Below are 15,047 nucleotides of genomic sequence, written 5' to 3'. Positions count from 1 at the left end.
GAGAAAACCCCCTGACAGGCTTCTAAAGTCCTGGTTAATATCCCCTGAAAAGTGATATGTTAAATTCCACCAATGCCTAGAAAAAGTTCACATTGAAATATCTGTTTTCAATGCAAAAGTAATTAAAATATTTTAAACATTAACTGCTTTCATATATATTAAAATACAAGGATGCAATGTGCAAGAGAGACTATCATTTCTAATTAAAGCAATGCCTTATTTGTCAAGACCATAAAACAATGAATGGGCCTAGGACAGTGGCTCACATCTGTAATCCCAGCACTTTGCGAGGCCAAGGCAGGTGGATTGCTTGAGCCTAGGAGTTCATGACTACCCTTGGCAACATAGGGAGACACTGTCTCTACAAAAAAAAAAAAAAAAAAAAGATATATAAAATAAAATAAAGAATGAATGTAGTGTTCCTCTAGGCACATTTTCCTGATCAAAGGTTTGCAAACTTGCTCCCACGAAGACACGTGTAAGTGGGTTCCTGGAAGACAGCACACTTTCTGAGGGACACCACAAAGTACTGATATAATTTCACTGTGTGAATTAGGAACAATTTAAGTAGAAAAAATATGTCTATATATGAATATAATATAAAAAATCACAACTACAGGCGCTTGTCTTAAAACTTTTTTGAGCTGTTAAATTAAGGTAGCAAGTGTTTCTACCAATTCCTAGTTACTTGCTTCATCATTTCATCAAAATTTTAAATAGAGATTATAATGCCCATTATCTTCAGTGTATATTTTCAGGCAGAGAAGAGAATTGGAAAACAGAAAAATCAAGATTATTTCAAATAATAGATTGACATTTGATTAGTCAATCAATGCACCTGACATTCCTAGATGCTCTACTCTTCTTATGCAAATGACAAGACTAAAAGACAGCTATTTTTATTCTCACTTTATATATAAAGAATATGAAATTCCAGGATATTAAGAAACCTGCCCAAGATTACCGAACTAGCAAATGATGGGCTGATTAACTCTAAAATTAACATTCTTTCCCTTACCTCACAATACCTCCTTAAGTAAATGTAACCGAATCTTAAAGCAGTTTTTCTCAACCCAGGTGGTATATTAGATTCACCTTGAGAAGAGTCCCAATTATTTGCATTTTTTTAAAGGTCCCCAAGTGATTTAGACACACAAAGGTTGAAAACCTCTGATTTAAAACTATCATTAGTGGCCAGGCGTGGTGGCTCACGCCTGTAATCCCAGCACTTTGAGAGGCTGAGGTGGGTGGATCACATGAGGCCAGGAGTTCGAGACCAGCTTGGCAAACATGGTGAAACCCTGTCTCTACTAAAAATACAAAAATTAGCCGGGCATGGTGGTGCGCACCTGTAATCCCAGCTACTCGGGAGGCTAAGGCATGAGAATCGCTTGAGCCTGGGAGGTGGAGGTTGAAGTGAGCTGGATCATGCCACTGCACTCCAGCCTGGGCAACAGAGTGAGACTCTGTCTCAAAAAAAAAAAAAAAAAAGATTATCATTTCATTAACATAAATTTTTAGACTATGTAATAAAACAGTTTTAACAACATATGTAGAACTATTTACCACTATAGAAACTGTCTGTAGAAATTTTGAGTTATTGAGTCTATCTTTATTAAATTTCCTCTCTCCTGCTTCACCGTCAAGATGCCAGATATAACTGATTATTGTCATAATGTGCCCACATCTAACAACACACCCCACCCACCATTCCAATTTGCTGTTATCTACTGTGTTCTGAGACAAGTGAGAACCATGCAAATGAGAACAGTGTGTAAAATAAAAGCTAACAGGCTTTATGTGAGAGCCTATCTTATCAGCAAAGTACAGGTGCTTTTAGCACATGAACTTAGTGATATCAATTTGGTTGCTCAAGAACTTCTTCTGTTTAATTTCTGATTCTTAGCTTTGTTCCTAATTCTTAACCTTGTACATAGTTCCTGATTCTTCACTCCTGATTCTATACAACCATACCTAAACTATTATCTCACTGGGAAATAATTTTTCCTTTATGCCTGCCTCTCTAACTAGATTACAAACTCCTTGAGTTCAGGGGCTATGTTTAGTCATCTTTGCACTCCAGTGCTATCATAGAGTCATCGACACAGCAAGCCCTCAATAAATGTTTGCCTCTTAAATGACTCATGGAGGCTGCCCTGAGTGAAGTTTAATGATAAATGGTCATTTGTGGCAATATATACAGAACCTTTAATTAAGTAACAATGAGCTCTGAGCCACAGCATTCCAGGGTGTTAGGACTTTGGTGAGGTCGCCACAGTGGCACAGCCTATGTGTTCCTCAGCTGTATTGCTAACTTGTTTCAATTAATTCAACCTACCAAGTATTTATTGGCTCTGACCACTTGGGATACAGTGATAGACAAGAATTATCAGATCACTCTAACTCCCACATACATTTAAATGCTTTTACCTCTCTCCATCCTCTTGCAACCACAACCATCTCTCTATTGAGGTACAGTCATTGACTTACAATGGTACAACTTACGATTTTTCAGCTTTATGATGGTGCAAAAGTGATGCACATTCAGTAGAAAGTATACCGTGAGTATCCACACAACTATTCTGTTTTTCACTTTCAGTACAGTATTCAATAAGTTACGTGAGATATTCAATACTTTATTATAAAATACGCCTTCTGTTAGGTGGTTTTGCACAACAGTAGGCTAATGTAAATGTTCTGAGCACCTTTAAAGTAGGCTAGGCTAAGCTATGACATTTGTTAGGTTAGGTGTATTAAATGCATTTTCAACTTATGATATTTCAGTTTACATAACCCATCATAAGTCAAGGAGCATCTCTAGTTCAATTACTCTTCCTGCTTTCTTTTTTATTCCTCTCCAATTCTTTTTCCACAATCCCACCAAAGTGAGCTTTCTTTAAGAAGCAGTTCTGGCTGGGCACGATGGCTCATGCCTGTAACCCCAGCACTTTGAGAGGCCGAGGCAGGTGGACTACTTGAGGCCAGGGATTCGAGACCAGCCTGGCCAACATGGTGAAACCCCGTCTCTACTAAAAAATACAAAAACTAGCTGGGCATGGTGCCACATGCCTGTAATCCCAGCTACTTGGGAGGCTGAGGCAGGAGAATTGCTTGAACCTGGGAGGCGGAGGTTGTAGTGAGCCGAGATAGCGCCACTGCACTCCAGCCTGGGTGACAGAGTGAGACTCTGTTTCAAAAAAAAAAATTAAAAAGCAGTTCCAACCTTTTCACTCTTCAAAACCTTTCAAAGCCTTCCTTCTGCCCTGAGGGTAATGCCTAAACCCTCTAAAATAGCTTAACAGACTCAGCTTGATCTAGCTCTCCAGCCATACAGCTCACCATTCACTCCCTAATTGTCTTTAGCCATATTAACCAACCTACATGGAAGTCCATAATTAGACCATGTCGTCTTCAAGTGAGAAACTATGCGCAGGTCTGTCAAGAAAATTCCATAAGCATTAAACAAACTCAAATTATGGATTTAGGTCTCCAAATTTAGTACATTTCTTAAGGGCAGTTGTTGATTACTATAATCATCCAAACAGTGTTTCCTCTTCTGGAAAGGAAAAGAAAGTCGAGGCTGGCATGGTACTCATGCCTGCAATCCCAACACTCTGGGAGGCCAAAGCAGGAGGATCGCTTGAGCCCAGGTGTTCAAGACCAGCCTGGGCAACATAGTGAGACCTCCATCTCTATTTCAGTAACATTTAAAAAGAAAAAAAAAAAAAAAAAGAAAAGCAAGCCAAAAATACAAATGAATAGGGCTGCTAGAAGAAGGCAAGGCTGAAAACATAAGCTTCTTGAGAAAATGTACCAAAGTCTCTGTATCTGGTGTCTGATGCCTATTATCGTCTGCACATAGTGGCTGCTCAAATTTTTGTTGAATGAATGAATGAATGATGAATGAATGAATGAATGACCAAAGTGAATGGGAAATGAGAAAATCTGGGGACAGAATCCAGAAATAAAAAGGAGGGTAGGCATGTGTTCCAATTCTGACCAAAAAAGATTCCAGGAAATGGCTGTTAGAGGTTTCTGGCAAGCCTCTTCTCCATTCTTAGAAGAGAGTCATGGAAAGCCCTTCTGTCTCCTACGGGACATAAGTGAATATATATGTTGCCCTGGTTGCTACTGTCTGCTGTTTTTCTTCTCTCTTTTTTTTTTTCTTTGAGACAGGGTCTCACTCTGTCCCCCAGGCTGGAGTACAATGGCGTGATCCCAGCTCACTGCATTCTCTACCTCCCCAGGCTCCAGTGATCCTCCCGCCTCAGCCTCCTGGGAAGCAAGGACTACAGGTGCATGCTACCATGCCTGGCTAATTTTTGTATTTTTTTGTAGAGACAGGGTTTCACCATGTTGCACAGGTTGGTCTCGAACTCTTGAGCTCGTGCAATCCACCTGCCTCTGCCTCCCAAAGTGCTGAGATTACAGGCGTGAGCCACCATGCCCGGCAGTCTGCTGTTTTTCAACCATTAAGTAAACTGACACTGTGGACAACAGACAGGAGAGACAGAGCCTCTCATCCTGTCAGCCAGTGTTGAACTTGTAGTCCTTCTACCCCTGGACTTCCAGATATGTGAGCATTCTTATTGTTTAAGTCAATGTGGGCTGTTATTTTCAGCCCAAAGCCTCTTAACTAATACATATCTGAGAAGCAATAAAAAGAAAATTTAGGCCAGGCATGGTGGCTCACGCCTGTAATTCCAGCACTTTGGGAGGCCAACGTGTGTAGATCACAAGGTCAGGAGATCGAGACCATCCTGGCTAACACAGTGAAACCCCATCTCTATTAAAAATACAAAAAATTAGCCAGGCATGGTGGCATGTGCCTGCAGTCCCAGCTACTCAGAAGGCTGAGGCAGGAGAATCACTTGAACCCGGGAGGCAGAGGATGCAGTGAGCCGAGATAGCGCCACTGCACTCCAGCCTGGGCAACAGAGCAAGACTCTGTCTCAAAAAAAAAAAAAAGAAAAAGAAAATGTAAATATTTTAAAAATGAGGCCAGGCACAGTGGCTCACATCTGTAATCCCAGCATTCTGAGATGCCAAGGCAGGAGGATTGCTTGAACCCAGGAGTTGAAAGTTATAGTGAGCTATGATCGCACCACTGTACTCCAGCCTGGGTGACAGAGTGAGACTCTGTCTCTAAAGAAAAAAAATTTTTAATAAGAAAATCATGTTGAAGATAATGAACATAACATGCCATTATTTAATTTTGTAGCTTCATCAAAAACTAATCTCAAAAAAATAGCAAAATGAATCACTGCTATAAAGAAATACAGACCTTCTGTGCAACTGGTATAGCTAAAAGTATATAAAATAATTCAGATGTACTATCTGTGAAAAAAGATGTCAAACTTTCACTGGATAGAACAGTAGATTAAACACTACAGAAAAAAATACTAACAAATTTGAAAGCAGCAAAAAAATATCCGAATGAAACACAGAGAGAAAAAAGACTGGAAAAAAAATGAACATCAGTGAGCTGTGGGAAAACATCACATAGCTCAATATACATGTAACTGGAGTCCCCAGAGGAAAAGCAGGGGAGAACAACAACAACAAAAATCTGAAGAAGTAATGGACAAAATGTTTCCAAATTTGATTAAAACTACAAATCCATAGATCCAAGAATCAACAAATCACAAGCACAAGAATCATGTAAGCAGGGCACGGTGACCCATGCCAGTAATCCCAGCACTTTGGGAGGCCGAGGCAGGAGGACAGGTTGAGCTCAGCAGTTTGAGATCAGCTTGAGCAACACTGCGAGACCTCACTTCTACTAAAAATCAAGAAAATTAGCCAGGTATGATGGCATATGCCTGTAGTCCCAGTTACTCAGGAGGCTGAGGCAGGAAGATAGCTTGAGCCCAGGAGATTGAGGCTGCAGCGGGCTATGATTGCACCATTGCACTCCAACCTGGGAGATGCGCGAGATAGTCTCAAAAAAAAATAAATAAAATCATGTAGAAAACAACATCAAAGCACATCACAATCAAATTGCTTAAAACCAGTGATAAACAGAAAATTCTAAAAGTATTCAGAGGAAAAAGATACATTCTATACAGAGAGAACAAAGATTAAAAGGACAGCAGACATCTCAGAAAGAATGCAAGCCAAAAGACAGTGAAGCATCATCTTTAAAGTAATGAAAGGAAAAAAATGATCAACCTAGAGTTCTATACCCAATGAACATTTCTTTCAAAAGGAAAGCAAAATAGGGACTTTTTCAGTCATATAAAAGTTGAAAGAATTTATCACCGCATACTTGCTCTACTAGAAATGCTAGAGAATGTTCTTGAGATAAAAGCAAATATGGAAATATGGATCCAGATAGAAATATGGATCTACACAAAGGAATGAAGCAGACCAGAAATGGTAAATATAGACAAAAGTGACTCCATCTTGGATGCTAATCTGCCACATTGACTTCTGACTAGCCTCAGTCCCGTAAATGCCTCCTGATTCCTGCTTTACTACTGTAAGAACATGTCGACCTTGGTGTTGGCACACAAATGACAGGATATGGCACATGCAGCATTCTTACCTGTTCTGGAGGGCTGTCTTTAATTGTCTTGCACAGGCTGCATATACCGTCTCCCTGTACTATATAAGCCCTGGGTCTGGGGAGTAACAGTATGGAGATCTACCTGTCTTGCAGCTACCCAGGACCACGCTTCTGTCTGCAAATTCCCTCAATAAATCAATGAATACCAACGAACAATTTGCCTGCCTCCTCTTTGGTTTCTCCATCCCTTCAGCATTCAAGGGTGACTTTGCTTATATGACCCTTTCAGGCAACAATATGGTTAAATACATAAGCCTTTTTTTCTTATATTGAAAATCTCTTCAAAAGACAATTGACTAACACAAAAATAATAACAATATATTGTGGAGCTTATAACATGTAGAAATAAAATATATGACAATAGCAGAAAGACCAAGGGGAAGGGAGGAATGAAAGTATACTGTTGTTAGGTTCTTGTTCTAGATGTGAAGAGGAGTAATATTACTTGAAGGAAGATTGTGATAATTAAAGATGACACTATAAACTTTAAAGTAACCACTAAAAAAAGAAGTTATATCTAATAAGCCAACATGAGATAAAATGGAAACATAAAAACTGTGCTCAACTGAAAAGAAGAGGGAAAAAGAGGAAAAAGAACAAGAACAAATGTGACAAATGAAAAACACATAGCAAGATTAAAACTAAACATACTAAATAATCAGATTAAATATAAATGGCCTGAGCACCCCAATTAACTGCAGAGATAGTCAGATTGGATAAAAAAAAACAAGACTCAACCAAACACTGAATACAAGAAGCCCACTTATATAAAGACACCAATAGGCTAAAACTAAAACTATAGAAGAAATATCTGTCATGCTAATGTTAATCAAAAGAAAGTTGGAGTAGCTATATTAATACCAGACTAGTAGATTTCAGAGCAAAGTATATAATCAAGGATAAAGAAAATCATTTAATAATGATAAAGGGGTCCATTCATAAAGGTATAATACAGTCCTAAACATTTATACACACAATAAGTTTCAGCCCACCAAAACAAGAAAACAGAAAGATGCCTTTCATGCAGTATCTGTATTCCTGTACCAAACTGAACATTGCCAAAATAGGGCTTAAAATCTTCTTTATGTAATAAATGGCATGCAATTTTACTAATAAAAGTATAGTATCACCCAAAAGGGTCAAAGTTAGTAGTGTGTTAAACAGCTTATGAAAATATTTATGACTTGAGTGCCAAAATCTAAAGCTGACTCACCTTTCGTATTGCCTATCTCGTGGTAATGAAGCACTCCAATGTCGAAAGTCTATGATTAACATAAGTAAAAGGAGACAGGATATGAAGAAGAGTCCCAGGAATGCCACCCGCTGACGGAGAAATGGACTCACTGTGGGCACAGTGAAGTACCAGGAGGCTGGGCAGAGGTAGGAAAAACTGATCCTGAAATTAGACAAACATTAGTAAGTCTGAAACATTTCTAAAATTGAGTGCTTAAATATCGTTTTAAAATTGGATAAAAGCCCTCCTAATAAAGGCAAAAATCCATGCCAACAGAAGTCTAAATGTTCTTGTCGTCTCTAATTTTAGAAGAAGCTCATGGTGCTTCTACTATATAAATCAGAAAAGCCTTATCTGCCCTTTTTCCAAACTGCACTTTGAGTGCAATTCAAAGACTTAATCTCATGTTAGTGAAAAGATCACCAGTCTCCCTGGGCAACCTCATAACATTGGAGAATCAGAGCAACTACACTATTCCCAACCAAGAATTCTGTCAAGAAACAGGATGGTCAGAAAATTTATTTAACTGATTTTAAAAATGTTTTACCAGATTATACATGCACATAGTAAAAGACAACTCAGTTTAAAAGGATATATTGTATAGTGAAAAGTGATTCTTGCCCTAACCCCACAATCTCTCAGAGGCAAACATTGCTACCCAGTTGCTGTGTAATTTTTTTTTTTTTTGAGATAGAGTCTTGCTCTGTTGCCCAGGCTGGAGTGTAGTGGCGCAATCTCAGCTCACTGCAACCTCCACCTCCTGGGTTCAAGCGATTCTTCTCCCTCAGCCTCCCCAGTAGCTGGGATTACAGGTGACTGCCACCACACCCGGCTAATTTTCGTATTTTTAGTAGAGACCGGGTTTCTACTTGGCCAGGCTGGTCCTGAACTCCTGACCTCAGGTGATCTGCCTGCCTTGGCCTCCCAAAGTGCTGGGATTACAGGCGTGAGCTACTGCACCTGGCCGTTGCTGTGTATCTTTCCAGGGATATTCTACGGATACACAAGCATAAATATACACTAATATATTTACAGTAATATATCTCTCTGTGTGTGTGTGTGTGTGCGTATCCATTCCCTCGGTTTTACACAAATGGTAGTCCACCATACCTGCTGTTCTGCATCTTTCCTCCACTTTATTTTATAACTGTCCCTTATTGGTGCATGTAGATCCACATTAATATTTTTTAAAAGCTTCAGGGTATTATAATGTATGGATAAGTGTATTCATCTGTGAAGTTCACTTTGTATATTGATTCAAAAGGACCTCGGTCTGTCTGCTTTTAAAGTTCATTGCAAACAAAAAACAAAAAACTTCTTTGTTTAACCTCCTCAAGTGGCACCTAGCCTTGCTCAGATGCGAATCTCAATCAATGTTACAACCTTGCACTTTACAGAGCTGAGCAAGCCGACTCACTCTACCACTCCTGGGCTATGGGCTAGAAACTATTATTTATCAGCCCTCTAAATAATACAACTTTGATCGTCTCTGCATCCAACTAACCAGGATACAAAGTCCAAGTGCAGCTCCAGGGCAAACCTCACTTGGGACAGCCTCCCAGGGCCCCCCAACTTCCCTGCCATCCTCTGCCGTGCTCCCAGCCGGAGGGAAAGTGTGCAGCCTTACCTAGCCATGGGTTCCCTTCGGTGGTCTCAACGCCTGTCACCTTCTTTTTCTTTTGCCCTGAGAAGGTGGCCTCCTTGTCCCAGGCATCTCCTACGTCTGCAGCCTAGAAAGATTTGATTTCAGGCTTCTGTCCGACTGAGCCCACGAGACAAACCTGCACGGGAATTCCACGGCTCCCACCTCCTCTCCAGGCTCCCGCTCCGTCTGCTCCGGTTCCTCAGGCCCAGGGGACCCTACCCGGGCATCCTGGGAGCGGGGCGTTCTCGTGGGCCAGCTCTGTCCTCTAGGAACCGGTCGTCCCCAGGTGGCGGGGTGTGGGTCCCGCTTCCTCTCCCCGTCCCTCCGGATCCCACAGCCCTCTCGCGCCCACACTCACGGGATCAAGCGGCCCGCCGGTTCCTTCGGCACCGCTCGGTTCAGTCCCGAGCTACTCCCCGCGGCCCCTTGCCCAGCCGGAAAGAGGGCCCGGCCGCCGGCGGCGCCACGTCCCCAAGGAAACCGCAGGGAGCCAATGACTGACAGAAGACTCACGGAGAGGGGCCGGCTCTCCACAAGCCGAACCGGGGGCGAACCAGCTCGGTCAGCAGCACGTCCGTCCGCCAGGATGGCCAATCCCCTAGAGCGCTTGGCCTCTAATGCCCGCCCCGGGACTTTGAGCCGCGCCCAATCGGAAAGGCGTCGTACCGAGGCTCCGCCTGCAGGGCCCGCGGAGAGCTCACAGGTGAGTGGCGCTGGGCGGCTCTGCGCCCGCTTCCCTCCCTGGGGCGCGAACTCTCGGCTGGTTGCTTTCTCCACGGCCGCTCCTGGGACAGAGTAGCTCCGGTAGGTGGGTTCGGGGTGTTCGCGACCGAAGCGCATCCCTTGCCCATCACCTATTGTTGGTTTTGTGCCCACTGACCCTCCCTACCAGAATGGCAGTTCTCTCACCTTAAACCTTCCCTATCACCTCCCAAACTGATGCCCCGACCTCACTGTCTTGCCCCGTGAGAAAAACATAAATCGAAGACAATGACGTTTACACCAAAGTGCTTATGTCCATTCATTCATTCATTGAATGTCTGCTTATGCCAGTCATCATGAATTTCTGTGTCGCCGCCCTCCTTGACCTTACAGTAACACAAAGGAAACGACGCGCGCGCGTGGGTGTGTGTGTTTTTCTTTCTTGCTTACACCAGCCGTTATCTCATTTCCAGGAGGACGGCATAAAGTCCAAGCTCTTTCCAACGTGGCACATCCATTGCGCCCCACGATCGGCCCTACCGCCGTCCTCTGCCGCTACTTGCCTTCCTTACCACGCTCCAGCAACGCGTCCTGTTTTGCTCATTCTGCCCCTCCACCTGCCTTGAATAACCGTCCCGGCCTCTTAGCCAAATCACCTCCTACTCATCCCTTACCACCCATCTTAAGGGTCGCCTTCCCCTAAAAGCCCTACTTGACCTACTACACCTTTTTTATACATGCCTATTGTTTCATTTAGCACGTTGAATTACTATTATACGTATGTGTCTGTCTGTCTGTCTGTCCCACTAGACAGAATATCCTTGAAGGCAGGGACTGTCTGCTTCCACATATTCCCCATACTGGCCACTGCCTGGCAGATAAAACACAACTAATGTATAATTAATAAGCAAATGAATGAACGGGGGGGTTCGGGGAGGAAGACCACCCAAATGCTTTATTTATTCAAAGCTTGCTATGACAAGGGAGTCAGTCACCATCACTTGCGTTTGGCCGACTCAAAGCCTGTCAGGACATTAGGAAAACTACTTACTTACTTACTTACTTACCTACAGGTTCTCACTCTGTTGTGTCATCCAGGCTGGAGTGCGGTGGTGTGATCATGGTTCACTGCAGCCTCGACCTCCTGAGCAAGCGATCCTCCCACCTCAACCTCCTGAGTAGCTGGCTCTACAGGCACGTGCCACCATGCCCGGCTTATTTTTTTTTAATTCTTTGTAGAGATGGAGTCTCACTACGTTGTCCAGGCTGGTCTTGAACTCCTGGGCTCAAGCAGTCTTCCTGTCTCAGCCTCCCAAAGTGCTGGGATTACAGGGATGAGCAGCTGCACCTGGCCAGGAAAGCTTAGTAGTGAACAAAAAGGGAAGGTTTCATGTATGCTCTGACTTGAGGGTATTAGCATGGGAAAGCTGGAGGTGGGCTAACAAAAGTAGTGTCTCTTAGGTGATTGGTTTGGGGTAGGTAGCATATTTGGCTGTCTTTAGTGGGTCCTGAGTTGAAGAAAGGAGGCGGCAAAAAACAGGGAAACTGAGTCATTGACCAAGTCCTGATTATTCTCGGCTGGTTGCTGTAGAGGTTGTGGGTCAGAGTTCTAATTGTCATATAAGATCTAGCCATTGTCCAGTTTCTATATTCAGTTCTCATGACTATTGTTTTTTTGGCTCCACTACTCTCCTAACCTTGTTGAACTTCCTAATTTGCCTTTCTTCTTCAATTCTCAGTTCTCAGTTTTTTTTTCTCTGTCCCTCAATCCCCACTCTGCTTCAAGTGTTATATTTTATCTGGACCCCCAGAAACCACATTGAATAGAATAGTTGCATAAAGTTGGGATTAACCACAACATTATACAGATACCAGTTATTTTTATTATTTCAGAACCCAGTTCAGTTCCTAGAACAAAATAGATATGGAAAGAACTAAAATAATGTTTTGGAGTAATTTTTAAAAATTTCTTGAATTTACCTTCTGTGAGTTCTAAGTCTAATCTCTCTATACATATATATTTCAAACTTTAGTGTTCCACAAAATAGGTGTTTTTGAGTGGAAGTATAATTCCTATTTTTAAAATAGTACTTAATTCCTATGGTTTATGAACTATATTAACTTATAATTCAAAAGTTCATCGAAACATCCTCTAATTTACGTTTCATAACTACATCATAAAACAGAAAAGACCTACATTTTAATCCCAACATTTTTTCATTATATTTTCTTTGTAAAACTTTCTTTGTCAGTCTGGTTTGGACAATACTTCCTTCAATAAATCCATATGCCCTCAAGCATTTGTCAAGCATAATTCTTTACAAAAACCAGCAATGCTTATCTGGTTAACAGCTCATAGGGCTGAGTTCTGAGGTTTCCAGTCAGCAGGGCAAATTAAAAAGCACTGAGAGTATTTCTCTATTTCATTTGCTGTAACTCAACATGTTGCAACAAGTTATAGAAACCTATGTTTCAAAACAGGTTTTTAACTGCTCTTTAAAGGCTTGCCTTACATTTACATTTGCAATTTTTCTCCAGATGTGCTTGATGCCCAGCCCTGAGCAAAATCAGCCCAACAGGTCCCATATTAGGTGCTAGTTGTTTGCTTTGCTTCATTTCCCCTTGTGGATTCTCCTTCCCTCCACACTCCATCCCACCCTACCCTCTAAAGGAATTTGGAGGAGTGTCATGTGGTCTACACTCTCCCTTCCAAGTTTACCCATCTCTCTTCACCTGTCTTTCAGGCACCCCATTGTCCCAAATAAACTCATTATCTCTCCACTCTCATCATATCCACCCAAACCTCCTCCATCCATATTCTCCATCTTGACAAAATACCCTGTGATTCACCAGAGCAGGAACCTGTATGGGAGTCATCCTAGAATATCTTCCTTCTAACTTTCTTTCTCCCTTTCCATCCAATGAGTCATTAGGGGTGCTTAATTCAACTGCCTAAAATCCTCTCCAAGATCTTCTAATGAAGCCTTCCAACTGGTGGCCCTGCCCCCAGACCCATGCCCCTCCTGAGTGCCCCTTGATTCTGTTACCATTGGGAAATCTCATCATGCTACTTCCTGATCTAAAATCCTTCACTCGTTCCTTATTTTTTTTTTAGCCCATCTTGTGGTCCCATAGTAGTTTCTTATTCTGACGAGATATAGTCCAAATTCCTAAGCATGGTGTGGCAGATCCCACTGACAGCCTATTCCAGAAGTACCTTATTCCAGAAGTTCCTTATTATTTTTTTAGCCCATCCTGTGATCCCATAGTAGTTTCTTATTCCAATGAGATATGGTCCAAATTCCTTAGCATGGTGTGGGAGATCCCGCTGATAGCCTATTCCAGAAGCAGGCTCTCTCTTCTACCTTGTTAGCTTGACAAGTAACCACACTGAATATGCTTGGCCATGTGCTTGAAGGGTGCTAGGCTCCAACCTCAGTCCCAGGAGATAAATTGTGATTGTCTAAGTCAATCATGGTGGGCCCATACCCTCACAAAATATTGGTTTAAATGGGCATATGGTACAATTTTAGCTAATAATATGAAAGGGAAGTCAGCTGTTGAGAAGAATGCCCAAGGAGGAGGGAAGACATTTCTAGGGAAAGTTTTCTTCATCTTAAAAACAGATACATTCATACCAAAGTTATTGAAAGAAAAAAACGATACAGGTATACGTCAATGAAAACTTTTCATAATGGGGCTGGGCATGGTGGCATGCAGCTGTAATCCCAGTTACTTAGAAAGCTGAGGTAGGAGGATCCCTTGAGGCCAGGAGTTCAAGGTGTTTTTGAGTGGAAGTATAATTCCTATCTATTTTTTAAATAGTACTTAATTCATATGGTTTTTAAACTATATTAACTTATAATTCAAAAGTTCATTGAAACATCCTCTAATTTACATTTCATAACTACATCTCAAAACAGAAAAGAAACTACCTTTTTTTTTGAGAAGGGGTCTTGCTTTGTCCCCAGGCTGGAATGCAGTGGTGTTATCTTGGCTCACTGCCACCTCTGCCTCCTGGGTTCAAGTGATTCTCCTGCCTCAGCCTTCCTAGTAGCTGGGATTACAGGCGCACACCGCCATACTCCGATAAGATCTACATTTTAATCCCAACATTTTAAAATTCTATTTTCTTTGTAAAATTTTGTCAGTCTGGTTTGGACAATACTTCCTTCAATAAATCCGTATGCCCTCAAGCATTTGTCAAGCATGATTCTTTGCAAAAACCTGCAGTGCTTATCTGATTAACAGCTCATAAGGCTGAGTTCTAAGGTTTCCAGTCAGCAGGGCGAGTTAAAAAGCATTGAGACTATTTCTCCATTTCATTTGCTGTAACTCAACATGTTGAAACAAATTCTAGAAACCCGTATTTCAAAACAAGTTTTTAACTGCTCTTTAAAGGCTTGCCTTAGAATTATATTTGCAGTTTTCTCTGGATGCGTGTTATGATTGTGCCTATCAGTAGCCACCACACTCCAGCCTGGGCAATATAGCAAGAGCCCATTTCTTTTTTAAAAAAATTTATATAATGACCGAAAAAGAAGAGAAGGCCCCCTTTCTACTTCCACGTGTGATCTTTTTGTTGTTATTGTTGTTGTTATTGAGATGGGTCTCACTCTGTTACTCAGGCTGGAGTGTGGTGGTGCAATCTCGGCTGACTGCAACCTCTGCCTCCCAGGCTCAAGCAATCCTCCTGCCTCCTGAGTAACTGGGACTACAGGCACACGTCACCACACCTGGCTAGTTTTTTGTATTTTTGGTAGAGATGGGGTTTTACCATGTTGCCCAGGCTGTCCAGGTGTAATCTTAAGGACATGATGCCTGGAGCTGCTGTAACCATCTTATAATCATGGGGGTACAAGACTGGGGATAACAGAATAGAAATACAGAAGCAAACT

General features: G+C 41.9%; 2 protein-coding genes across 8 annotated transcripts in view; one reads left to right on the top strand and one right to left on the bottom strand.

Annotated features, from left to right (window-relative positions):
* ENTPD7 (ectonucleoside triphosphate diphosphohydrolase 7) overlaps positions 1-10,062 on the bottom strand; it is a 66,102-nt gene extending 56,040 nt beyond the window's left edge. For 3 of the 7 annotated variants that reach the window (XM_055352728.2, XM_063710403.1, XM_063710401.1), the window contains exons 1-3: positions 9,806-9,929; positions 9,430-9,532; positions 7,782-7,964 (exon numbers count right to left, since the gene is read on the bottom strand). In XM_055352728.2, the coding sequence (XP_055208703.1) occupies positions 7,782-7,964; positions 9,430-9,437 (191 nt within the window). In that variant the 5' untranslated portion in view covers positions 9,438-9,532; positions 9,806-9,929. Of the gene's footprint in view, positions 1-7,781; positions 7,965-9,429; positions 9,533-9,609 lie in introns of all 7 variants that reach the window. The other 4 variants (XM_031015034.3, XM_055352727.2, XM_063710404.1 and 1 more) reach the window with 4 other exon arrangements.
* Positions 9,941-15,047, top strand: part of SLC25A28 (solute carrier family 25 member 28) — a 48,799-nt gene continuing 43,692 nt past the window's right edge. Inside the window, exon 1 of the mRNA XM_055352732.1 lies at positions 9,941-10,150. Within this exon, the coding sequence (XP_055208707.1) occupies positions 9,941-10,150 (210 nt within the window). The remainder of the gene's footprint in view (positions 10,151-15,047) is intronic.

The sequence above is a fragment of the Gorilla gorilla genome, chromosome 8 (genome assembly GCF_029281585.2).
Source record: "Gorilla gorilla gorilla isolate KB3781 chromosome 8, NHGRI_mGorGor1-v2.1_pri, whole genome shotgun sequence".
NCBI classification, from domain to species: Eukaryota; Metazoa; Chordata; class Mammalia; order Primates; family Hominidae; genus Gorilla; species Gorilla gorilla.
The sequence above is the reverse complement of the archived record's forward strand: the minus strand, read 5'-3'. Positions and strand labels throughout refer to the sequence as shown.